This window comes from Eumetopias jubatus, unplaced genomic scaffold (assembly GCF_037043125.1).
Source record: "Eumetopias jubatus isolate StellerSeaLion01/CBP00866 unplaced genomic scaffold, mEumJub1_p1.0 scaffold_2, whole genome shotgun sequence".
Taxonomy (NCBI): domain Eukaryota; kingdom Metazoa; phylum Chordata; class Mammalia; order Carnivora; family Otariidae; genus Eumetopias; species Eumetopias jubatus.
This window is the reverse complement of record NW_028274808.1, coordinates 171,386,343-171,410,214: the sequence shown is the minus strand read 5'-3', so window position 1 is coordinate 171,410,214 and position 23,872 is coordinate 171,386,343. Positions and strand designations below refer to the sequence as shown.

The window sequence follows — 23,872 nt, the reverse complement described above, 5'->3', positions numbered from 1 at the left end:
AACTCTGGCACAGAGCGTGAGCGCAGCCATATAGGTCATACATACGGAACGAGCGTGGTGGTGTTCCAATAAAGCTTTATTTACAAATGGGTTGTAGGTTGCCACCGCCCACTCTTAATCTTTTTCACCTGAACATGTCCCCTATTATGATGAATTTTTTGTCACTCGAGAGTGTATGTATTAGTAGTTTCTTAGGTTGGAAGAACATACAAATATTTAATATTAATGAGAAGTCTCATTACCTTTACAGTGCAGAATGAGTTCATAGAGTCCTTTTTTTTTCAAGATTTTTATTTATTTGACAGAGACATAGAGAGCGAGCACAGATAGGCAGAGCGGCAGGCAGAGGGAGAGGGAGAAGCAGGCTCACCGCGAAGCAGGGAGCCCAACACAGGGCTCGATCCCAGGACCCTGGGATCATAACCTGAGCCGAAGGCAGCCATTTAACTGACTGAGCCACCCAGGTGCCCCTCCTTTTTTTTTTTTAAGATTTTATTTATTTACTTGAGAGAGTGTGAGAGACAGAGCATGAGCAAGGGGAAGCGGCAGAGGCAGAGGGAGAAGCAGGCTCCCCACTGAGCAGGGAGCCCAATGTGGAGCTCAATCCCAGGACCCTGGGATCATGACCCAAGCCCAAGGCGTCTAGACACCCAACCAACTGAGCCACCCAGGTGCCCCGAGTTCATAGAGTCCTAATCTTTGCCCATGAAGAGCTCCTAATCTAAGAGAGAAGCACTGATGGGAACAAATGTGCAGCTCTGAGGAAGGGAGTATGGCCAGGGCATAAGATTAGATGCTGTCAGCTCCTAGACTGAACTCAGAATGATCTAAGATTTTTGCCTTTTTTTTTAAGATTTTATTTATTTGTTTATTTATTTATTTATTTACTGAGAAAATGCAAGTGGGGGGAGAAGGACAGAAAGGGAGAGAGAGAACCTCAAGCAGACTCTGTGCTGAGCCTGGAGCTCCAGAAGGGGCTCGATCTCAGGACCCTAAGATCATGATCTGAGCCCAAATCAAGATTTGGATGCTCAACCACCCCAGCCATCCAGGCGCCCTGTTAAGAATTTTGCTCTTAAGCTGCAGGCTCAAAAATGTTGTTTTTGTCAACAAAGCAAGAGAGAAGCCATAGCTCTATGTTTACGAGAGAGACATAGTATAAGCCAGAATATCAGTTTGTCAGTTTTTAGTTAGTGAGCTTACAGTTAGAATTAGGTCATATGCGGGGTGCCTGGGTGGCTCAGTCAGTTAAGCATCTGCCTTCGGCTCAGGTCATGATCCCGGGGTCCTGGGATCGAGTCCTGCATGGTGCTCCCTGCTCAGTGGGGAGTCTGCTTCTCCCTCTCCCTCTGCTGCTCCCCCTGCTGTGCTCTCTCGCTCTCTGTCAAATAAGTAAATAAAATCTTAAAAAAAAAAAAGAAAATTAAGTCATAAGCATGCTTTCCTGGCCCCAGGGTTGGGTCACTTCCTCCAGCCAGAGCACGCACAGTGCACATACGTGGCTAATTGTGGAGCTTCTGAAGTTGCTTCTTTTTAGGCTGACTCTCCTGCTTCTGGTTGATACATCCTTCAGATGTGTCCACATTGTTGATTAAGGTATGGATATTTCTTACTCTGGCCTCGGAGCTGTATCATTTCTGGAAAGTGACTGCTCTGTGAGTTTATGGCTCCAGTCTCCGGGTTTGATGGGATGGAGTGGAGCTCAGGGTCACTCTCTATCATCTACAACATGCAAGACATTCAGAGATAGTAGCATAAATATTAAACCAGTACATGGTCAAACATTCATGGTAAGCAAATGGAATCTTATTAAAGAGACAGAAATGATTGCAGGCACAGAATTTTATGTAGGAACTGTTTATTAGTCCTTTAATCTTCCAATTTTAAATATCTGGTGGGGAACATAAACACATAAACAGTAACTGTCAAGCATATGCAGAGAGCACATTAATTGAATCTTTCCTGTGCATATTTGTAACTTAGTTTGTATATATAATGTATACCTTGAGTGTCTCCCTTGCTTCTTTCAAGAAAGCAACTTTAAAGTCAGCCAGAACACAAGAGAAACATTTCATGAGGGTGAAAGTGACATCAGTTTGAAGTCACTTCGGTTCAAATGAATACAGTTTAGACCTACTTCAGATTTTTATTAAAATTGTTTTTGCTGAATTTTATTATTTTTATGAGTTTCCCTTATGTGGAGGCTTTTTTTTCACTGTCAAAATCATGTTTGTATTACTGTGGATCCTAGGAATTTTAACACTCAAGTTGTGAAAACACAGAGATCTCTTTATGCCCAGCCAGCTCCCAGAAAGTGTTGGCTAAAGCTGGTGCTCAAGAAATATTTGGGAAGAGAATGAATACATATCTGTTTGTTTAATCCTGTAATGGTATAATGTGGTTCATTGGAAGTAAACTGCTCAGTTTTTGTGATAAAATATTTTACCCCAAGGCTGAAGAAAGATTTGATGCCCAGTTCTGTGTCCTGTCCTAAGAAAAATATCAGTGTCAAAGATTTAAGTCTTGTTTTAAAGGGCCGAATGGAGCCAAGATGTGTCTATGCCCTATGTATATATCACATGCACACTCACATACATATGCCAGTATACCTCATATTTCATGAGACAACATCGCACCAGATGCTAGTCTGTGTGGCTTATATTGGGTTGTGAGAACTTTAGATGAGCATTTCTCAGCCTCTGCCCTGTTGACATGTGACATCATACTGGGCTGGATAATTCTTTGTTGGGGTCTGCTGTGTGCATTGTAGGATGTTCGGCAGCATCCCTGGCCTCTAGCCTGCTAGTGGCACTCTACCCTACTCCCCAGTGACAATCAAAAACATCTTGGACATTTCAGATGTCCCACAGGGGCAGAATTGTCCTTGGCTGAGAACCACCGAGATGGAATTGAAAACCTTGGGTGCGGGCCTTGCTCAGCTGCTATGTGACTAATTGACATGGGGCAACTTGTCTGGCTTTTCTTGGCTTTAGTCCCATTTCTGTAAAACAAAGGGGTAGAGCAAGATGACTTCTAAGATTCCTCCAACTTGAGTGTCCTATGCCAATGAAACTATAATGAATGAACCTGAAGAAGGGGTCGAGCATTCATTTCCTTCACCGTCATCCACAGTCCTGACACCCTCCTCTCCTTTCTCCCCCATCACGCTGCATTTCCAGATTTGCCCGACTAGCTGCAACCACATTTATCACTCAAGGGATTCCTGTGTACCTCTTTTCTGGTATAACCCCAACCCCCTTTGTGGTAAGTAACCCTTTCTGTTTATAATTTTCTGTCACGGGATCAGGGATGGGATATGGCTGCATTTTATGGTCTTTAAGCTTTTAGGATTTGGGTATTTATATGACGGAAGAGCCCTTTAGCATTTATCAGGCATTCTCTCACCTCTCTGGGTATGTTCTCCCCACATCCTAATAATATTTCTCTGGTGTTCAACTGGTGATGCATCAGAGTTTATTTTTTTCTCAGTGCTATTTTCCTTTTTAACATTCAAAGGATATTTTAACTAGTTAGCGAAATGTCTTTTGTTTGTTGTCTCTGTTTTCATTTGGTTTGTATTTCTTTTTCTCACTGGCACAATTAGGGAACTTCTTGGGTCTAAATCTGAATTCACCTCAAACCATGCCTCACCCTGAATATTTTTGACAGGTCGACGCACCAGCTTTTTATACAGATGTTTTGTTCTAAGTACTATTCATGACTGGAACATGAAGAATGCTTGGCATATTTTAGTAAGATTTTTTCAGTCAAATTCTTCACATAGCAAAACCTAAAGAAGAAGACAATAGGGACTATGACAGCTGTTGTTTTTAAGCACGGGGCCAGATGCTGAGAATATATGTTTTTAAGAAATTAAGCCAAAAACATGAGTAGAGAGCAGTTCCTTCCATCAGGTGGAGAGAGTGAGTCAATACAGAAGTCGGCTCTGCAGTTTGACGTTTACTGGTTCTGGTACACTAACAGGTAGATGCAGCATCTCCCAGACTGTAAATAACCCAGTAGACATGCAATGTCACGTCCAAATGTAGCTCGGATTTCATTGTTTGATGGAAAAGCTGCAATGTGTTTAAGCATCCTTGGTCTTCTGTACAATGTCACTGTTGATTGCTATTATTTTTCTATCAGACATGAATTATATGAGTGTTGCATGACCATTTTCCCATGTTGTGGAGTGGTCCTCCCCTTTTCTTTGCTTGGGGGATATAAAATAACTCCTAAAGGGACAAATGACCACAGAGATTCTTGGTGGGAGGCTGAAGGGGGGCAGATGGCTAGAACCTCAGGCTCCCTGTGTGTAGTAACTCTCACATGCAGCCGTAGGGAGGAGAAGCCAGCCCCTCTCCCCATCTGGGGAAGTAAAGTCTTGTAAAGATGAGAGCTGAGTATTTACAAGAAAGGGATTTCTAACCTTGGAGCGGGAGATGAGTGAGGAGGCTGTAGGAGCACTCCATCATTTCTTCAACATTACCCTGCCCCGTTCCCTAAAAGCAAATGGGAAAGAAGAGAAAGCAGTTGGAGGGAAGAAACAGAATCCATAAGCTTCTGTCCCAAGCAGAAGGCTGAAAAGAGTGTGAGATGAAGGATTAGACCTTCTTTTTGTTTGAACAGATTGCTGGTTCTACCAAGTAGAAGACAGAATGAGAAGAAAGTACCTGGGGGGGGGGTGCCTCGGTGGCTCAGTTGTTGAGAGTCTGCCTTCGGCTCAGGTCATGATCCCAGGATCCTGGGATCGAGCCGCACAGCAGGCTCCCGGCTCAGCGGGAAGCCTGCTTCTCCCTCTCCCACTCCCCCTGCTTGTGTTCCTTCTCTTGCGGTGTCTCTCTCTGTCAAATAAATAAATAAAATCTTAAAAAAAAAAAGGTGCCTAGGAAAATACTCAGCTGTCTTATTGGGGTGTATGTCCCACACATTTGAGCAGTCACCTAAGGATCATACAGATATACTCGAGTGTGGCACAAAAATATGGAATGATACCTTTTTATGATGTTTCTCTATTTGTGTATTAAAAGAGAACAAGTTAATACAAACAGTATACAATACCCAGACTAAGGATATCTGATTTTTTGCTTAAAACTTGTTGTTTCTTGTCTTTACAGCCCTACACGGTATTGCATTTGAAACTTTGTGCTGGAATCATGATAACTGCCTCCCACAATCCAAAGCAGGATAATGGGTACAAGGTATTCTGCTTTTTCGCTCCATACCTACGTCTTTCTGTATGCATCCTGTACCTTTATGGTGTAGGTATGGAGGCTTTATTTCCATTAACCCTAAGCCGTCTGGATATGTGCCTGCCTTCTCCAGGTCTACTGGGACAACGGAGCTCAGATCACTTCTCCTCATGATAAAGGGATTTCTCAAGCTATTGAAGAAAATCTGGAGCCATGGCCTCAAGCTTGGGATGATTCTTTAATTAATGGCAGTCCACTGCTTCATGACCCGAGTGCTTCCATTAACAAGAGCTACTTTGAAGACCTTAAAAAATACTGTTTTCACAGGTAAATGGATTGTAAACTCATCTCACGTGAGCTAAAATAATGTGATTCAGCCAAAGCCTATCAGTTTTCATTCAATTTTTCTCTCCAATTGGTACATATACTGTAGCTGCATCTGATTTTAGAGGCCGTAGGTCAGGGGTCAGCAGTTTTTCTTGAAAGGACAGATAATACATAGTTTTGGCTTTGTGAGCCACTATATTACAACTGTCCAACTCCACTGCGGTGGGAGGAAGGCAGCTGTGGGAGGTACATAAATGAATGAACACATAGAGAGATTCGAAAAAAATTTTATTTACAAAAGCAGGTGGCTGGCATATCGGCCATAGTTTGATGACCTTGGTTATAGAATCACACAAACACACACGTATGTGAGTGTGTGTTTGCATATATGTATATTTAAAAAAGCTTTGCTGAGAGGTGGCAAAAGGAAACACTGATGTTTTTTCTCTATCCAAATATTTTTTGTGCATATGCTAGCATATTCTATGTGTAATATGTTTCAAGACCATAGATAGGAATATAACATGCATGGAGTTTGTTCCGTGCCTTTTCCCCCCAGTTAATTTGTCATGGGCACCTTTTGCGTTAGCCCCTATTAGTCCTGACTCTTTCCTTGTAATGGCTGATGTACCCATTTATGTAACCCAGGGACACAGACTCAGGACGGACATTTAGGTAAGTAGCAGGGACCGTGTATGTAACCGAGGGACACAGACTCAGGACGTACAGTTAGGTAAGTGGCAGGGACTGCGTATGTAACCGAGGGACGCAGACTCCGGACGTGCAGTTAGGTAAGTGGCAGTGACCGCGTATGTAACCGAGGGACGCAGACTCAGGACGTGCAGTTAGGTAAGTGGCAGGGACCGCGTATGTAACCGAGGGACGCAGACTCAGGACGTGCATTTAGGTAAGTGGCAGTGACCGCGTATGAAACCCAGGGACGCGGACTCAGGACGTACAGTTAGGTAAGTGGCAGTGACCGCGTATGTAACCGAGGGACGCAGACTCAGGACGTGCATTTAGGTAAGTGGCAGTGACCGCGTATGTAACCGAGGGACGCAGACTCAGGACGTGCATTTAGGTAAGTGGCAGGGACCGCGTATGAAACCCAGGGACGCAGACTCGGGGCGTACATTTAGGTAAGTGGCAGTGACCGCATATGTAACCCAGGGACGCAGACTCGGGACGTACAGTTAGGTAAGTGACTGACCGCGTATGTAACCCAGGGACGCAGACTCAGGATGTACATTTAGGTAAGTGGCAGTGACCGCGTATGTAACCCAGGGACGCAGACTCGGGACGTACAGTTAGGTAAGTGGCAGTGACCGCGTATGTAACCCAGGGACGCAGACTCAGGATGTACAGTTAGGTAAGAAGCAGACCAGCCTAGTAACAGTGTTGTTCTGCTGTACCATGCTGTGGGGTCCACCACTCTTGATTGTCCCTCCAGGAAGAAACCACTGATTTTAAAGAGGCACAATTTCTCGGTTGTCTCTAATATTGTATTTGTGGGACCATGGGGAACGGAGGCTCCCTGGTAGAGCGTGGACCCCAGTTGCCTCTGGAGGGAGTGGCCGTCCTTGCTGGGTGTTACCACGTGCCAATGGAGGTCCAGAGTTGCCAGAGGGTCTGATTTTTTCTTCCTGAGAGAATTGAGAAACCTACATTTTCTATGTGAAATCTCCTCATTTTTAAATATCGGGCCCATTTTGTAAACGGTGTACACACCAAACAAAACACATCTGTGCACCTTCCTTCCGTCCCTCTGATTGGATTTCACGGAGGCAAGGGTTTGGACTTGCTCGCTCCTCCATGGAGCACTGGTGGCAACACGATCGCTGCATGAGTACTTGTGTGTGTGTGCGTGCGTAAGTACTAGGCTGCAGTTCTGGTAGCAGCATCGTGCATGCATTGACAGAGTTGGCCATGACTAATAAATTGCTCTCCAAACACGTTATACCGGTTGACGCTCCCACCAACAGAATCACAACCATATCAAACACAATGATGTCATATCTCAAGTGTATCATAACAATATGTGATCCACACATCTTACCCCTACTGAGGATTATCAAATTTCTTATTTTGCCAGATGAAAGTAATATCTTACTTTATTTGGACTCTTTAAGTATGAATAAACTATTTTTTCATATTTATTTTACCTATATTTTTCTATGTATGTATTCATTTTTTGCATTTGTGAAACCTCTTTGCTCGTATAGAAAACTAGTCTTCATTTAGTTCAAATACTGTTTTCCCTTCTGTTGTTATTACCTTTGGACTTTTGTTGAAACTTTTTGATGAACTCATAAAAATTAGATAATGTCTATCAGTCTTTTAATTTATGAGCTCTGAGTTTTGTGTCGTACTAAGACTTTCTGTACACTAAGATTATTTTTTTAAAAAGTCCCGACTGTTTTTTTCTAGCACTTGCGTACTTAACATTTTATAATGCTTAAATCTTTTCAGTCATTAGTGATTTTTAATTCTGTGTGAGACATGAAATAGGAAAGCAGATTGGTTTGGGTTTTTTTTTTTTTTTAAGTTTTGCAGTTACACCAACACATTAAATTGGAGAATCTACCTTTTTTGACTAATTGGAAATATCACTTTATCAAATAATTCCCAACACAGATTGAGTGCTTATATAGATAGCTTCTATAGGCCTTTACTTTTACTGATTAATTTAATCTCATTTTAATCCTCACAGTAATGCTGAGGGCAGGTTCTGGTGTATTACCATTTTATAGATGAGAAAGTTGTGACACAGAGAGGTTGAGTAAATAACCAACAGTCACACAGCTTGTAAGTGGCAGAACTCCAGGATTTAAATTCAGGGTCTGTCTTCAAAGCATGTTAACCATGAAGCCATTACTGCTTTTCACATATATTTCCCATTTCAAACTTGATCAACTTCTCTCTATTCTGTTCCTTTAATTGCCTTTTTAATCTAGTCCTAAACCATTCTAATTATGATAGCTTTATACTTCACTTTAATATCTGAGCAATTTTTTTCCAGATTTGCTCTCCCTTAGTCTTGCATATTTATTTTTCCAGATGCACGTTATTTCCTATTTTAAGAGAAGACCTTGTGCATTTATTCACTAACCCAGAAATGGGTTAGGTTAGGACAATAACCTAAGATTCTAGCAGTTAGAACTCTGGAATTTTTCTTTTTTTTAAAGATTTTATTTATTTGAGGGAGAGAGAGTGAGAGAGGCAGAGACCACAAGCAGAGGGGAAGGATAGAGGGAGAAGCAGACGCCACACTGAGCAGGGAGCCCGATGTGGGGCTCGATCCCAAGACTCTGGGATCATGACCTGAGCTAAAGGCAGATGCTTAACCAACTGAGCCTCCTAGGCATCCCTGGAAATTTTCTAAGTCTTATTTTTACCTTTCTATAACTTTTACTTTGGATATTTATTGTTATTCTGTTTTAATTCCCTGACCCCGGGTAATTTGACAAACAGGATTGTTACCTGACAAAGAAAAAAATTTTATACATCTGTGTTTAAGGTGTTCCATCCCATTTTGTAAAAAGAGACATTTTGAAAATCATTCTGAAGCTAGTAGAGAGTATTAGGAGCCGGGGTGCTGGCGTTGCCATGGGCCAGCACCCTCGGGCAGCTGTGAGTCTCTTCTGGAACCTGAGCCCCAAATTCTTTCTTGAGTCCCACTCTAGGTGTGAAAGCTGTCTCATGAAACAAACTCTAAAAGTCATCAGATTTACTGAAAATAACTAGAGAGTAAAATTTAAAACTTCAATATGTTGGGGGTAGAGTATATATTTGGGAAAGAGTGGGTAAGTTTTCTTCTTTTTTTAAATGGAATTAGAAAGACAGTCGGTTGTCTTGTACCTTCTTAATACATTGATCTCTTACTTTCTTAGGAATCTGGTTCCTTGATAAAAGAGCTTATAGTTTTGCAAGCCATACTAGCATCTTTCATCTATATTTTACCCTTTTCCATGGCATGTTTAATCCCAGGAGTGTGAACAGGGAGACGAAGTTGAAGTTTGTGCACACCTCTGTCCATGGCGTGGGTCATGAGTTTGTGCAGTCGGCTTTCAAGGCTTTTGGCTTTGCTCCTCCTGAGGCAGTTCCCGAACAGAAAGATCCCGATCCTGAGTTCCCAACAGTGAAATACCCGAATCCTGAGGAGGGTAAAGGTGTCTTGGTAACCTAATCTTTTTTTTTTTTTTTTTAAATATTTTTTTATTTATTTATTTGACATAGAGAGAGAGAGACAGAGTGAGCACAAGCAGGGGGAGTGGCAGGCAGAGGCAGAGGGAGAGGCAGGATCCCCACAGAGAAGGGGGAGCCCGATGCGGGACTCGATCCCAGGGCTCCGGGATCATGACCTGAGCCGAAAGCAATCGCTTAACCAACTGAGCCACCCAGGCGCCCCTAATCTTTTTTGTTCTGAAACTTACCTGTTATATCCAAAATTCTTACTGTCAAGTAAAATAACTTTTTATGTGTTTTCATTGTGCTGAACAAAAAAACCCAGCTTCATCATGAGAAATATTTATATGTGTTAGTCATCCATTTCTGACAGGAACCTTCAAAATACATATCTTAGCATCAGGATGTAAGAGCTGAAATCAACATCATATTTTAAATTGAATTGAATTAAATTTAAATTGGAGTTTACTGTGCTTTCTAAATGTGAAAAGGGGACAGTAATAGAATATTCATCACATGATTTTTATTCCTTAATTTTTTTATTCCTTAATTTTTATTCCCTAATTTTTCTAATATGAAGTAATGCCATTTAAATTATAGTTCCTTCAACCTTTTTAAAGGTTAGGGTAGCAACCATATTCAGAGAGTCCATTTATTTTGGTTTGTTTTTGAGGTTGATCACTTGGCAAGGCCTAGAAATACCGGTCCAGCCACATACACGCTATCAGATGTGGGGTGAATCCCATGGGCAGGTGTGGGTCATGTGTTGATGTTCCCATTACCTGACCTCTGGCTTAGGAAGTAATAGGTGACCAGCCAAGACCAGCTCCAGAAATAAAATTCTGCCTTCATTTGGGGAAAGTTATTTTAGTTCTTAAAGAACTGAATGTTTTTAAAGACTGCAATGTACCCGGTTCTTGATTGAAGTAATCTTATATTTTCCTACTCTTTTTCAGACTTTATCTTTTGCCTTGGCTGACAAAACCAAGGCCAAAATTGTTTTAGCAAATGATCCGGATGCTGATAGACTTGCTGTGGCAGAAAAGCAAGACAGGTACAATTGATTTTGATTACCTGTCTAATAGAAAACATAACAGGGTGACATCTTCAGCAGTAAAATGTTCTTGGGGAGACTGGACCTATTTGGAACTGTTTACCATTTATTATACAAATTGTCACTGAACCTCTAACATACAGCAAAATGCTGTTCTGGGGCCAGCATCATGCCGAGTAAACCAGCCCAGGATGTACTTGGAATTGAAAGTACTATTTATCTTCGTTCATTTCATCATTGATTTTATTATAATTAATGATTCAGTTCCTAATGCCAGCAAGTCCTTTGTTTGGAGTTGGCTTTACAGTGTAGTATTTGCTAAAGGGTTTGGCAAAGGAGCTGGACCTTCAAGGAAATGTTGAATTTAGGTTGAGCAGACCAGAGAGGTACCAACCCCAGTTGGGTACCCAGTGTTTAAGACAAGTTTGACCATAGAGTTTGTCCAGAATTAAAGACATAAGTGGAGAGAAAAGATGAAAGGCAGGCAGGGTCCAAGCAGTTTTGGGTGTCAAGCAGCACATGTGATGTTTGGGGAGTAGTGGGGTGCTGCCAAAGGGTTGGGGGTTTAATTTATTTATTTAAACTTTTTTTGAATGAGGGAGAGGTCATGATCTGAGCCTAAATCAAGAGTCGAAAGCTTAACCTACTGAGTCACCCAGGCGCCCCTAAGGATTAGGGTTTCAGACTATGATCAAACAGATTCAATTCTAATCACTTTCTAGAAAGTTCAGCCAGGATGATACCTGTTGAAACACGAAATGTACTTCTAGCTACGTGGACTATGGAAAAGAGAATAAGTCCCACATCTGTTTTCTGGTGTCCTGATCATTTTAGTATGAACTTGCTCTTGAGGCATGCTAGACTGTTGCCCTCCCAGAATCCTCAATACTGATCAGACCGAAAATTGAGATACACAGACTATTATCCTGAGGTGGGATCTTGCCAGCATATTTCTATCATCTTTAAAACCAAAGCTTTTGCCAAAGACAAATAAAAGCGTTGTGTATCCTCGCTCTTCAGAGTTGGGAGGTTTGAGCAAACCAGTTGAGACAGAGTAGCTGCTTAGATGTTTGTGAAGTGACAGTCACGTTTCCAACCAGTTCTTTAAACAAGAAAGACAAGAGCACTTGCAGAAACCACTCTGAGCCTGTTTGGCTTAATTGTCCTGTCCCAGTGACTTCTGGCATCTCTCTTAAGATCACAGCAATGCCCTGGTTGTTTTTTCTTTCAGTGGTGAATGGAGAGTGTTTTCAGGCAACGAGTTGGGGGCCCTCTTGGGCTGGTGGCTTTTTACTTCTTGGAAAGAAAAGAACCAAGATCACAGTGCCCTCAAAGACTTATACATGTTGTCGAGCACCGTCTCCTCCAAAATCTTGCGAGCCATTGCCTTAAAGGAGGGCTTTCACTTTGAGGTAATGTGTTTCTGGGACTTCCTCTCAAATTTCTTTGGCTCTGTACAAGTTCTAAGGCATTTCTTTCTCTTCTGGGTTACCCCTTTAGGAAACACTTACTGGCTTTAAGTGGATGGGAAACCGAGCCAAACAGCTAATAGACCAGGGGAAGAATGTCTTATTTGCCTTCGAAGAAGCTATTGGTAAGAAGTGATAATGGTGATTGTAGCATTAGCTAATATATAGAGTACAAATAAATGGAATTTGGATTGCGGTTCAGAAAAGTAACAGAAGACCAGGAGTACACCGGCGCTCAAAGAGTGTTGGACCGTCCTACCCTAAAATTGGCCTCTCAGATTTTCTTTCAGCTAAAAAGAATATCTCACAAATAACCAAGCCATTAATGTAAGAAAGTGAGTCCTTTCCCTGGATGAAAACAGTTATGTTCTGCACTTGGGTGGTTGGAGCTCAGGACCCCAAGTATTTTGGGGAGTGATGGTATTCCCTCAACTGCAGCGTTGATCTCCGCGTCTGATATGGTTCACTCCTCTTCCGAAAGTGCTTGGCAGAAGTCTGTCCAGAGGAAAGGAGAGGACTTGGTTGTGGGGCTTTCATCAAAGTGACTGTCACCTGAAAGGACAGCCCCAAGTCCAGCCAGAATGACTGAGAAACATTTGTTTTAAATTGTCAGCATAGGTGAGGAGAAAGGGGAGCTAGGTAGAAAAACTTGAAATTCAGATGTTTGTGTGGGGGATTTTTTAAGCTGTTTGGTTTTGTAAAAGCCATTGTATGTTATATAAGAAGACTCATCTGGGGGTGCCTGGGTGGCTCAGCAGTTAAGTGTCTGACTCTTGGTTTCAGTTCAGGTCATGAGCTCAGGGTCCTGGGATCGAGCCCCGAGTTGGGCTTCCTGCTCAGTGGGGAGTCTGCTTGAGATTCTTTCCCTCTGCCCCTCCCCCCACTCTGTCTCTCCCTCTCTCAAATAAATAAATTTTTTTATTTTATTTTTTTTAAAGATTTTATTTATTTATTTGACAGAGACACAGCGAGAGAGGGAACACAAGCTGGGGGAGTGGGAGAGGGAGAAGTGGGCTCTGCAGGGCTCGATCCCAGGACCCGGGGACCATGACCTGAGCCAAAGGCAGACGCTTAACGACTGAGCCACCCAGGCGCCCTAAACAAATCTTTTTTTTAAAAAAAGATTCATCTGTATTTCCCGCAGCACAGATGCTCCCGCATATCATTTAACTAATTAATCAAAGGAAGTGTGTAATAGCTCAGCTTTTTCCTTTTCGTTACAATTGGCAGTCTTATCTTTTTATAGCTTTTTGTTAAAATTTTTTCCTTACATTTGTTTATCAACTATTTATTGCATATCAATCACATAGTGACTCTGAGAGAAACAGATGACACTGACCTTAGCCTAGAGCAGTTTGCGTAGATCCTGTTAGTAACCACACAGAAGAGTATGGGCTAGTGTCAAGGTGAAGGACGGACTCACCTGAACTGTTGGAATTCAGAGAAGACAGAATAAGCATTGATGAGAACATCTGGAAACCATTCTGTGTGAGCGGGAGGGGTCTTGGCCGGACGTAGGGAATGAACGGTTTGTCTAGGAGGGACAGTCTCCTTATAGGTTATTCAACTAGGACATCTTGAAGGCCCGCCTTGCGCTTAGGCATTGAGCTGGATTCTTGAATATAAAGGTGGTAAATGAGAAGCATTCACATATTCATACTGTACAGCCTCTTAGGCGATGGGCAAGTTGCGTGGAGATAATGTGCGTGTGTAGTGTAAAGGAGCCCAGTCCTAAGGGTGTACACATGACACATGTTTCTGCAGGATACATGTGCTGCCCTTTTGTCCTGGACAAGGACGGAGTCAGCGCCGCGGTCATCAGCGCAGAGTTGGCTAGCTTTCTAGCAACCAAGAATCTGTCTTTGTCTCAGCAGCTAAAGGCCATCTATGTTGAGTAAGTTTCTATTAACTCTGTTTAATTGAAGTAATAGTTTTCAATGTTTTATTATGTTTTTATGTGTCAGACACTAGTATTCTTTCTAACGCTCTTTGGTTGTGGATTCTTTCTTCTGAAAACTAAGGAAAGGATCCCTTTTTCTTTTGATGCCTAGCTGTTTGATACTAATTATCATTCATGACTGCGTTAATCCCTAACAAATGAGAACATCAGTTGCAGAAATAGCTATTTGAAGAAGGTGATTTTAAGTGTCTGATGTAGGAAAAGATCAAAGATGTTCATGAGCCATCTGTTGAGTTTTTAGAGGCATTAGTCAAGACCGCCTTTATAGTGAGAACCAACCATGGGCAGTATGTACGGGAATGGGTGGGGTGTGGCTGCCGTGCAATGGAACTTTTACCCCCAGATACAGGCCGAAGGCCGGGCAGCAGTTTGGCATTCCCTGGGGTCAATCGTTGTACCTCTTTTTTATGCTAAATTATTCATTTGTAGCTAGTCATCGTTACTTTTGTTTCATTTAGTTTAAAACTGGTTGATACATGTTCTGTGTATGTTCTGTGTCCATCCCATGGGATTATTTGTTCCTTATTTTGCATATTTGTATTTTTTCTACTGAGATGTAACTGACATTAGTTTTAGGTATTCAACGCAATGATTCGATATTTGTATATATTACAAATCGATCATCGCAGTAAGTCAAGTTAACATCCATACCACACATAATTACAAATATTTCTTCTTGTGATGAGAACTTTTAAGATCTATGCACTTAGCAACTTGCAAATATATAGTACAATATTAATTACAAAATCCCCATGCTGTATATTACTTATTTAATTATTTATATTTGTTTTGATAGATATGGTTACCATATTACCAAAGCTTCATATTTTATCTGCCATGATCAAGGCACCATTAAGAAATTATTTGAAAACCTTAGAAACTATGATGGGAAGAATAATTATCCAAAAACTTGTGGCAGATTTGAAATTTCTGGCATTAGGGATCTTACAACTGGCTATGATGATAGCCAACCTGATAAAAAAGCTGTAAGTAATACTATCTTTTATCAACTAAACTCTTCTGTATTTACCTTCTATTGTACTTTGAATAGCTTAACTTATTTAATCATGGAATTAATTGAAGCTGATTTTAGGCATTCCGGCATTACTATAAATACGCTATCGAAATAAACAGAAAGTTAAAAATCATGGGCTAGAACTACAAGGATCGTCACTAGTCATCTAAACCAATGTCACCATGTAACACACAGGAAATCAACGCTCAGAAGTGTAGGACCTGCCTGTGGTTGCGCAGCTAGTTGGTGATGGTTGTGGTCACCTCTGGGTCTTCTGCCTCCAGATCCGGGTTTTCTTCTGTCTGGGCACCTGCTCAATACATCAAGTATGGCAGCCTGCCATGGGGTTTCTGAATGAGTAGATCTGGGGTGGGGGCCAAAATCTGCATTTGTATCAAGATCCCTGCTGATGCTGATGTTACTGGTACACACTTTGAGAAACACTGTTTGCTTCCTAGTTCGTTTTACTCTATTCCCTGAATGTCCAGGCACTGTTAGCTGTAAAGCGTGAGTTTGCATTCTTCACATCACGTGGATCCTCCACTGGAGTCAAAAGAAGGCTCAAATAGGGCAGAAGAGTATTGCTAACTAATGGCAGGGCGTTGGGGAAGAAGAGTGAGACTATTCTTATGAGATATTAGACATCCTTGATATTTCCTTTTTATTTTTTTTTGTAAAATTTTGTCTGCACACAATATATTTTTAAAGAGAAATATTTTTGAAAGCGTCACAATGGAATATGGCAGCCCAACCCCCACCATCTCTTTGCCATGTCAAGACAACCCCCTTCCCTCTGAGTCGTCTCGCCTGGCATTTTACCCACCAAATTGCAAATAACCTGCTCATGTGGTGTTGCTTGGGCTTCTCAGTGTTGGCCTTTGTTACTTTTTTATTATGAAGATAAGGGTTGAAATCTGACATTTCTTCTGTTCACTATTCCCCCTTCTCCTCCTGTCTTCACAAACACCTCTGCCACAATGCTTGGTGAATTTAGATCCTGTGTTTGCATTATTAGGACTAGTAACTATTGTTTCCCGCTTAGCTAAGTAGTGTACTTTGATTAGGTTCCCCCAAATTGTATAATTATCTTTTCTATAATTAATGGTTGTTCTGTTCTTTCATTTTCTTGGATTTTTATGTAACGATCTCCAGTCTTCCCACCTTCCTTCGGATGCCTCTCAGTAGGGTTTTCCACATGGTCCAGTGCAATTTTATCTGTTCTCTTTTGTTTCCACTGGCCTCCCTTCTGGTCCCCCATCTAGGCAGGGCCAGCTCCTCTCTGTGTTGGGTGCACACATGTCATCCTGGGAACGCCCTTCACCACTTATGGGGTGCATCCCTGGCTCCTGGACCCCATGACTTCCTCTTACTATATTTACTTTCCTAAATCACCTCCTCTAGTAGCTTCCTTAAAAAAAGTGAATAGGAGGTCGATTTTTGGAGGCATTTAAGTCTGAAAATATCTCACTCTACACTCACGCTTGATTGACTCGCACTTTTGAAAGCAATGCTCCATTATTGCTTAGTTTCCAGGACTGCTGTTGAGGGTCTGATATTTCATTCTGTCAGGAACTAGCTGAGGCCTACTGTGTGGCACTTAAAGGGATGTTGATGCCACTTATTCAGTCCTTTCCATGCAGCTTGTTTTTTTCTCTATGGGAAGATTTCAGGAATTTTTTGCTAAACTTTTCTTCTAAAATTTTAGTGATGTGCTTTGATATGGGTCTTTTTCAGGTTCTCCCAACTAGCAAAAGCAGCCAAATGATCACCTTTACCTTTGCTAACGGGGGCGTGGCCACCATGCGGACCAGTGGGACCGAGCCCAAAATCAAGTACTATTCAGAACTGTGTGCCCCCCCTGGAAATAGGTATGATACAGATGGCAGCACCTATGATGATTATTCCCTAAAATTCCTAATCGGTTCTGTGCAAATGTCAAGTATAACATTTTGTCTTTCCAGTATGTACTTTAATTAGGAATGTTATTTCAGAACCTGCAGCAATTTTGTGACATTAACAGCTGTTTGAAGCATCCAGGGACAGGAGAGCTGATTTCTACGTACTTCTTTCTGTCCCACCTCTCTTTGTAGGGAAAAATTTCATTCTGAATTTCAGTAATAGTAACACAGTTTCCTTTTTCTAGTACCTTTATTTGAGACTAGCACCAATGAGTTCTCCTTTCTAGAGTCACCTGTCTCTGATACAATAAATTAAAATCCATTGCACATGCACCGAACAGATATCTTCGAGCACCTATTGTGCATAGGTCTGTGCTGGGTTCTGGAGAGGAGAAAGTGCCGTAGCAGTGAGGGTCCTTGCCACCAAAGAGCTGATGGTTTGGTAGCTTCAGGGTCGTGTTGTTGTGACCTTGGTAAAGGGTTTGAGTTCACTTTGCAGTACTATAACATCTTAAACTTTATTTTTTTTATATATTTTAAAGATTTTATTTATTCATTTGAGAGAGAGACAGAGCACAAGCATGGGGAGAGGCAGAGGGAGGGAGAGGGAGATGCAGACTCCCCGCTGAGCTGGGAGCCCAACATGGGGCTCCATCACAGGACCCTGAGATCATGACCCGAGCCAAAGGCAGACACTTAAATGACTGAGCCACCCAGGCATCCTGTCAGTTGACTATGTTTCGGTAGGGTTTCTGGTCAACAGAAGGATATTAATAGCTAACTTTTTGGGAGTCAAGAGTTACACATAGATTTTTGACTGCATGAGGGGTTGCTAACTCCCGAACCCCCATGCTGTCGAAAGGACAAATGTATTACCATTTCATAAAATTTACAGTTGAAAAAGTAGATTTTGATACCCAAATTGTTGAAACATACTTAAATTTTCCAATAACAGTGAAATGTAAGTTCTTAATTTTGAATTTCAATTAATTAAGCTTAAATGACATTAACAGCTCAGTTCCTGGGCCCAGTCGCACTAACCACATTTCCAGCATTCAATACTGTAGTGGGCAAGATGGGTCTAAGCAGTTGTTAGGACATTTACACATCAAAGCTTTGCGTTGAAGAGTAGTTTTGGTCTTGGGAATCAAATTTGCATTATGTGGAAATAAAAGAGGAAATTTTCTGAGCATCTTCAATTGGCCAGCCAGTAGCATATTAAATGTAGCAAATTAGAGAGGCTGGGACAGAATTGTGAGGGTTAGACATTCCTTGGGCAGGAAGAAAGGACTGCTGATAGCAAGGGAAAAAATACTAAAAACAAAACTAGGAAACATGGACACAGGAACTCAGAATGTTCACTGCTTTATCGTAAGGGAGATAGAGTACCACATCCACATGGGCCCTGATACTTCTTCTGAATAAGAGCTCCAATCCAACAGTAAAAGTCATGTTTATGGCTTTTAAATATCACAACAGTCAAATGTATCTAAGAAGCCATAGACTGTGTCCTATATTTTGCTACAGAGTCCCATTCAAAATCTTTTTGTGCTGCAAGGGCAAAAACTCAGCTGGTAAGCAACTTGAACAAACACATAAAACAGCTCATTTTCTAAGCATTCTGGATTACCAAGATTTTATTGTAATATTTGCAAGTATCAGTGTTTCTATGTGTGTAACATATTAAGCTATTTGCTACTCTTGAGAATGGGGTTTTCCATAGACGTTTCTTTGTAAGTCATTCTCACTTAATGTTTTCATATATCCCTCTTTCTTTGGAAAACAAAGGAGCGGGGCGCCTGCATGGCTCAGTCATTAAGCATCTGCCTTCGGCTCAGGTCATGATCCCAGGGTCCTGGGATCAAGCCCCGCATTGGGCTCCCTGCTCCGCTGGAAGCCTGCTTCTCCCTCTCCCACTCTCCCGCTTGTGTTCCTGCTCTGGCTAACTCTCTCTCTCTGTCAAATAAATAAATAAAATCTTTAAAAAAAAAAAAAAGAAAACAAAGGAACAGTAGTCCAACTTAAAGATCCATTTTCTCTCTATATTTGTCCCTTCCTTGTCATTACTCTGTGAAAATATAATAATTCAGAAACTTTATAATAACAATACTATTTAATGTTTGAGGATCTGGTATTTTATAGTAGTCACATGGATTATTGGGTGGCTTTAACTTCAAATATTAGTTTACAAATTCCTGAAAATATTTTGAAAAATTGTCCTTTTATTATATTCATCAAAATGCTGCTCCAATTTATTAATTGGGACATTGGGCACTAGGCCAGTCCACAGATATGCTGTCAGGTCACCAGCATACCTAACATAAAACAGCAATAAAGCCACGGCTAAGTTTCCTTATTTTCTGATCACTTTAATATTTTGTATATTTTATATCATCAATTTCATTTTTTCATAGAATTCCATGACCCACTTATCCTTTAGAACAGAAAATCCTTTTCAAATTTAAGTCCTGCTTTTATTTTTTTTTAAGATTTTATTTATTTATTTGAGGGAGAGAGAGAGAGAGAGAGAGAGCACATGAGAGGGGGGAGGGTCAGAGGGAGAAGCAGACTCCCTGCTGAGCAGGGAGCCCGATGCGGGACTCGATCCAGGGACTCCAGGATCATGACCTGAGCCGAAGGCAGCCGCTTAACCAACTGAGCCACCCAGGCGCCCTAAGTCCTGCTTTTAAAAAGATGGGAATCAAATCAGTAGATGTCTTTTGTCCAACTTTGTATTTTAGAAAATTTCAGTGAATACCCACATACCTTTCACTTAGACCAAGGGTTGGCGAACTTTTTTTTTTTTTAAAGATTTTATTTATTTATTTGACAGAACTTTTTGTGTAAAGAGCCAGATAGTAAACATTTTAGAATTTGCAAGCCATATGGTCACACTACTCCCCTCTGCTGTTGCTCAAAAGCAGAAAGAAGTCTTATACATAAAGGAATAGGTGTGACTATATTCCAGTAAATCTTTATTTACAAAAATGGGCTGTCAGCAAGCTGCCAGCCATAGTTAGCCCACTTTAACCTAGACTCAGCAATTGCTAACATTTGCAATATTTGCTCACCATGTATTGTATATGCAGGTTTGATTTTGTTTTTTTCCCTGAGCCACCTGAAAATAAGTTGCAAACCTCAATACACAATTCCCAAGAACAAGGACACTCTGTTACTATCTCAGGGTTTAGATACCAATTATTATCAAGCAAGGTTCTAACAAACAAAACCAGTAGGAGATATATATGTTTATATGTTTATATTTGTATATTCACTTTAGGCATATTGTTAAAAAAAAACAAACAGCAAGTATTAGGTATGTGCCTTCCTGAGAAGTATTGTCTTCAAAACACATTTATGGAAAAGGAAATAACGACCCATGTGATTCATATGTATTTATGAAGCATACTTTATATGTCACCAGTGGGGGTAAACATAATTTTAATGATAGCTACATTTATTGAGGTTTTGGGGCCACGTTCTGTGCTAATTGCTTTATATAATTTATCTCAATCTACACAGCAACTCTCTTGAGAAAATAAAGTCTTTATCCCAATTTTACAAATGAGAAATCTGGGCCTTGGAGAGGCGAAGCCACTTACCCGAGGGCATAGGGCTGGTAGAAGAGCCAGAATTAATGCCTGCAATAAAATGGATTGTTTTAGTTGTACTGGGGAGCGATTACAATGTAAAAATGATCTTAACTCATTACAAGAATTTCGTTTTTCATTAAAGTTACATATATTGAAGACAGTCAATATGAAGTCATGCAAGTTGGAACTGAAGGATTTAGCTTTTTAAATTCAGCTTTTTGGTTTCAAGTACTTAAGAGTAAACACCCAGCGCTAGTAACCTGACGCTAACATGAACTGCTAGAAGCCTGTCTAAACACAAATTCGATTTATCTTTTCCTACCTTCCAGTTGTTTGCATTTAAATGAATGTTTTTCATATGCTTGAAAATTTGATTTCCTTAGAGGAAACTAGCTCCCTAGATTGTTGTGTATACTTAAGTCATGACCCTTTTGTTCTGGAGTTAGAATAAAAAAGATAAAAAAATGGGGTTGGGGGGACTCAGTTCCTGGTGTGTGATTAGCAGGCCCACTAGGAGGCTCCCATTCTCTGTACCTTCTAGGAAGGCCTTGCAGACCTGCTGCTGTTTAGCTTCCAGTAGTTTGGGATCGGGAACATTCCTGTCCTGGGAGATCAAGAACTTAACAGAGATGTCATTTGTAGAAGTTTAGCAGGATCGAATGACAACTGAAGTCATCCAAGTTTTCTTTGCTCTTTTAGGTACAAACATTGCAGATCTTTTAGGGGATGCTAGAGCAAAAAACTGTTTCTTAAAAATTCTTATCTGTTGGGCGCCTGGGTGGCTCAGTTGGTTAAGCGACTGCCTTCGGCTCAGGTCATGATCCTGGAGTCCCGGGATCCAGTCCCACATCGGGCTCCCTGCTCGGCAGGGAGTCTGCTTCTCCCTCTGACCCTCTTCCCTCTCGTGCTATCTCTCATTCTCTCTCAAATAAATAAATAAAATCCTTAAAAAAAAATTCTTATTTGTTTAGCTCGGCATCAGGGAAATCCAAATCAAAACCTCAATGAGATACCCCCTCACACCAGTCAGAATGGCTAAAATTAACAAGTCAGGAAACGACAGATGTTGGCGGGGATGTGGAGAAAGGGGAACCCTCCTACACTGTTGGTGGGAATGCAAGCTGGTGCAACCACTCTGGAAAACAGTATGGAGGTTCCTCAAAAAGTTGAAAATAGAGCTACCATATGATCCAGCAATTGCACTACTGGGTATTTACCCCAAAGATACAAATGTAGGGATCCAAAGGGGCACATGCACCCCAATGTTTATAGCAGCAATGTCCACAATAGCCAAACTGTGGAAAGAGCCAAGATGTCCATCGACAGATGAATGGATAAAGAAGATGTGGTATATATATACAATGGAATATTATGCAGCCATCAAAAGGAATGAGATCTTGCCATTTTCAACGGCGTGGATGGAACTGGAGGGTGTTATGCTGAGCGAAATAAGTCAATCAGAGAAAGACACGTATCATATGACCTCACTGATATGAGGAATTCTTAATCTCAGGAAACAAACAGGGTTGCTGGAGTGGTGGGGGTGGGACGGATGGGGTGGCTGGGTGATAGACATTGGGGAGGGTATGTGCTATGGGGAGGGCTGTGAATTGTATAAGACTGAGGAACCACAGACCTGTACCTCTGAAACAAATAATACATTATATTTAAAAAAAAAGAAGAAGATAGCAGGAGGGGAAGAATGAAGGGGGGGGAGTCGGAGGGGGAGACAAACCATGAGAGACTATGGACTCTGAGAAACAAACTGAGGGTTCTAGAGGGGAGGGGGGTGGAGGGATGGGTTAGCCTGGTGATGGGTATTAAGGAGGGCACATTCTGCATGGAGCACTGGGTGTTATACACAAACAATGAATCATGGAACACTACATCAAAAACTAATGATGTAATGTATGGTGATTAACATAACATAATAATAAAAAAATTCTTATTTGTTTATAGTAGAGACCCTAGTAAAACCTTGGGCGAAAGAATGGATATTGTCTCATGGGGTTTTTTTTGTCCAAGTCAACAGATGTGTTCCCATGCTTCAGTCACTGAGGTTCTGTTTTGTCTGATTTAACCCTCCTCTTAAGGGTACATTTCAATGTTATTTGACCAATGTGGGGAGAACTTCAAATATGCTTTGGAATAATCCACTGATCTGGAATTTTCCCCCTTATTTTTCAGTGATCCCGAGCAGCTGAAGAAGGAACTAAATGAACTAGTCAGTGCTATTGAAGAACATTTTTTCCAGCCACAAAAGTACAACCTGCAACCAAAGGCAGAGTAAAATATTCCAGCCTTGGGCATAATTACAATTAAGCAGTGTTTTTGAGGACCAAATGACTTAAACAATCGCTACAAGTATTTATATATTTTTTAATAGACCTACATTTCTTATGGTTCTATTTTTGACCTTTAAGATGAATAAAGAAAAGATGGCCAAAGCTAACAAACCAACATTCCTATTAAATGGTGGAGCCTGGGCATTATCTGAATTCAAAAATGAAAATTTTAAAAATAGCTAACTTTCTTTACAATAACATATTGTAATTAATATGCTTTAATTAGAATAAATAACAAATGTGTCTCCTCTATGATTCTTTTTATGCATAATTGAAATCGCCAGAAAGCCTATACAGTTCCTAAATTCTGGGCTGTCATGTTATATAGGATAGCCACTTTTTAGGTATATGTATGTTTACATTCTATCAGTTGTTTTAAGGTAAAATATATAAACAAATCAAATGCCGTGTTCATGTTTAGGGAACCTAAAGTGGAGGAATTTACAAGAATCTATAAAGTGGCCCAAAAGATACTTTAAAAAGATACATTTTTTGACCTAAAACTTTTTAGTTCTAATAATACATCATTATATATTGTATATATGCTAGGAAAAAACAGCCTAACCATCTTTGTTCAGTGCATTAACATTTATCTTTTTAAAGCTTGAATTAAAAAATTGACTATTTGAAACTGCAAAGTACTTTATTGTACAGTTGTTTGCTTTGGTAACAAGTTCATGTAATTTTTGGAACAGAGGCAGCAAGGACTATAAACATTAACTATATACCTGATTTGGGTTTTTTGCCTTGTTCATATGTGATTATAATCTAAAACCATTAGGTTGGGATGCCTGGGTCGCTCAGTTGTTTGGGCGTCTGCCTTCGGCTCAGGTC

At 40.9% G+C, this 23,872-nt stretch overlaps 1 protein-coding gene across 1 annotated transcript in view; it reads left to right on the top strand.

The window, feature by feature from the left end:
- Positions 1 to 23,290, top strand: part of PGM2 (phosphoglucomutase 2) — a 34,120-nt gene extending 10,830 nt beyond the window's left edge. The window contains exons 4-14 of the mRNA XM_028088154.2: positions 3,180 to 3,264; positions 5,118 to 5,201; positions 5,326 to 5,519; positions 9,507 to 9,696; positions 10,661 to 10,758; positions 11,990 to 12,170; positions 12,259 to 12,352; positions 13,992 to 14,121; positions 14,984 to 15,173; positions 16,937 to 17,070; positions 22,881 to 23,290. Of these exons, the coding sequence (XP_027943955.2) occupies positions 3,180 to 3,264; positions 5,118 to 5,201; positions 5,326 to 5,519; positions 9,507 to 9,696; positions 10,661 to 10,758; positions 11,990 to 12,170; positions 12,259 to 12,352; positions 13,992 to 14,121; positions 14,984 to 15,173; positions 16,937 to 17,070; positions 22,881 to 22,983 (1,483 nt within the window). The 3' untranslated portion in view covers positions 22,984 to 23,290. The remainder of the gene's footprint in view (positions 1 to 3,179; positions 3,265 to 5,117; positions 5,202 to 5,325; positions 5,520 to 9,506; positions 9,697 to 10,660; positions 10,759 to 11,989; positions 12,171 to 12,258; positions 12,353 to 13,991; positions 14,122 to 14,983; positions 15,174 to 16,936; positions 17,071 to 22,880) is intronic.
- The last annotated feature ends 582 nt before the right edge of the window (positions 23,291 to 23,872 follow it).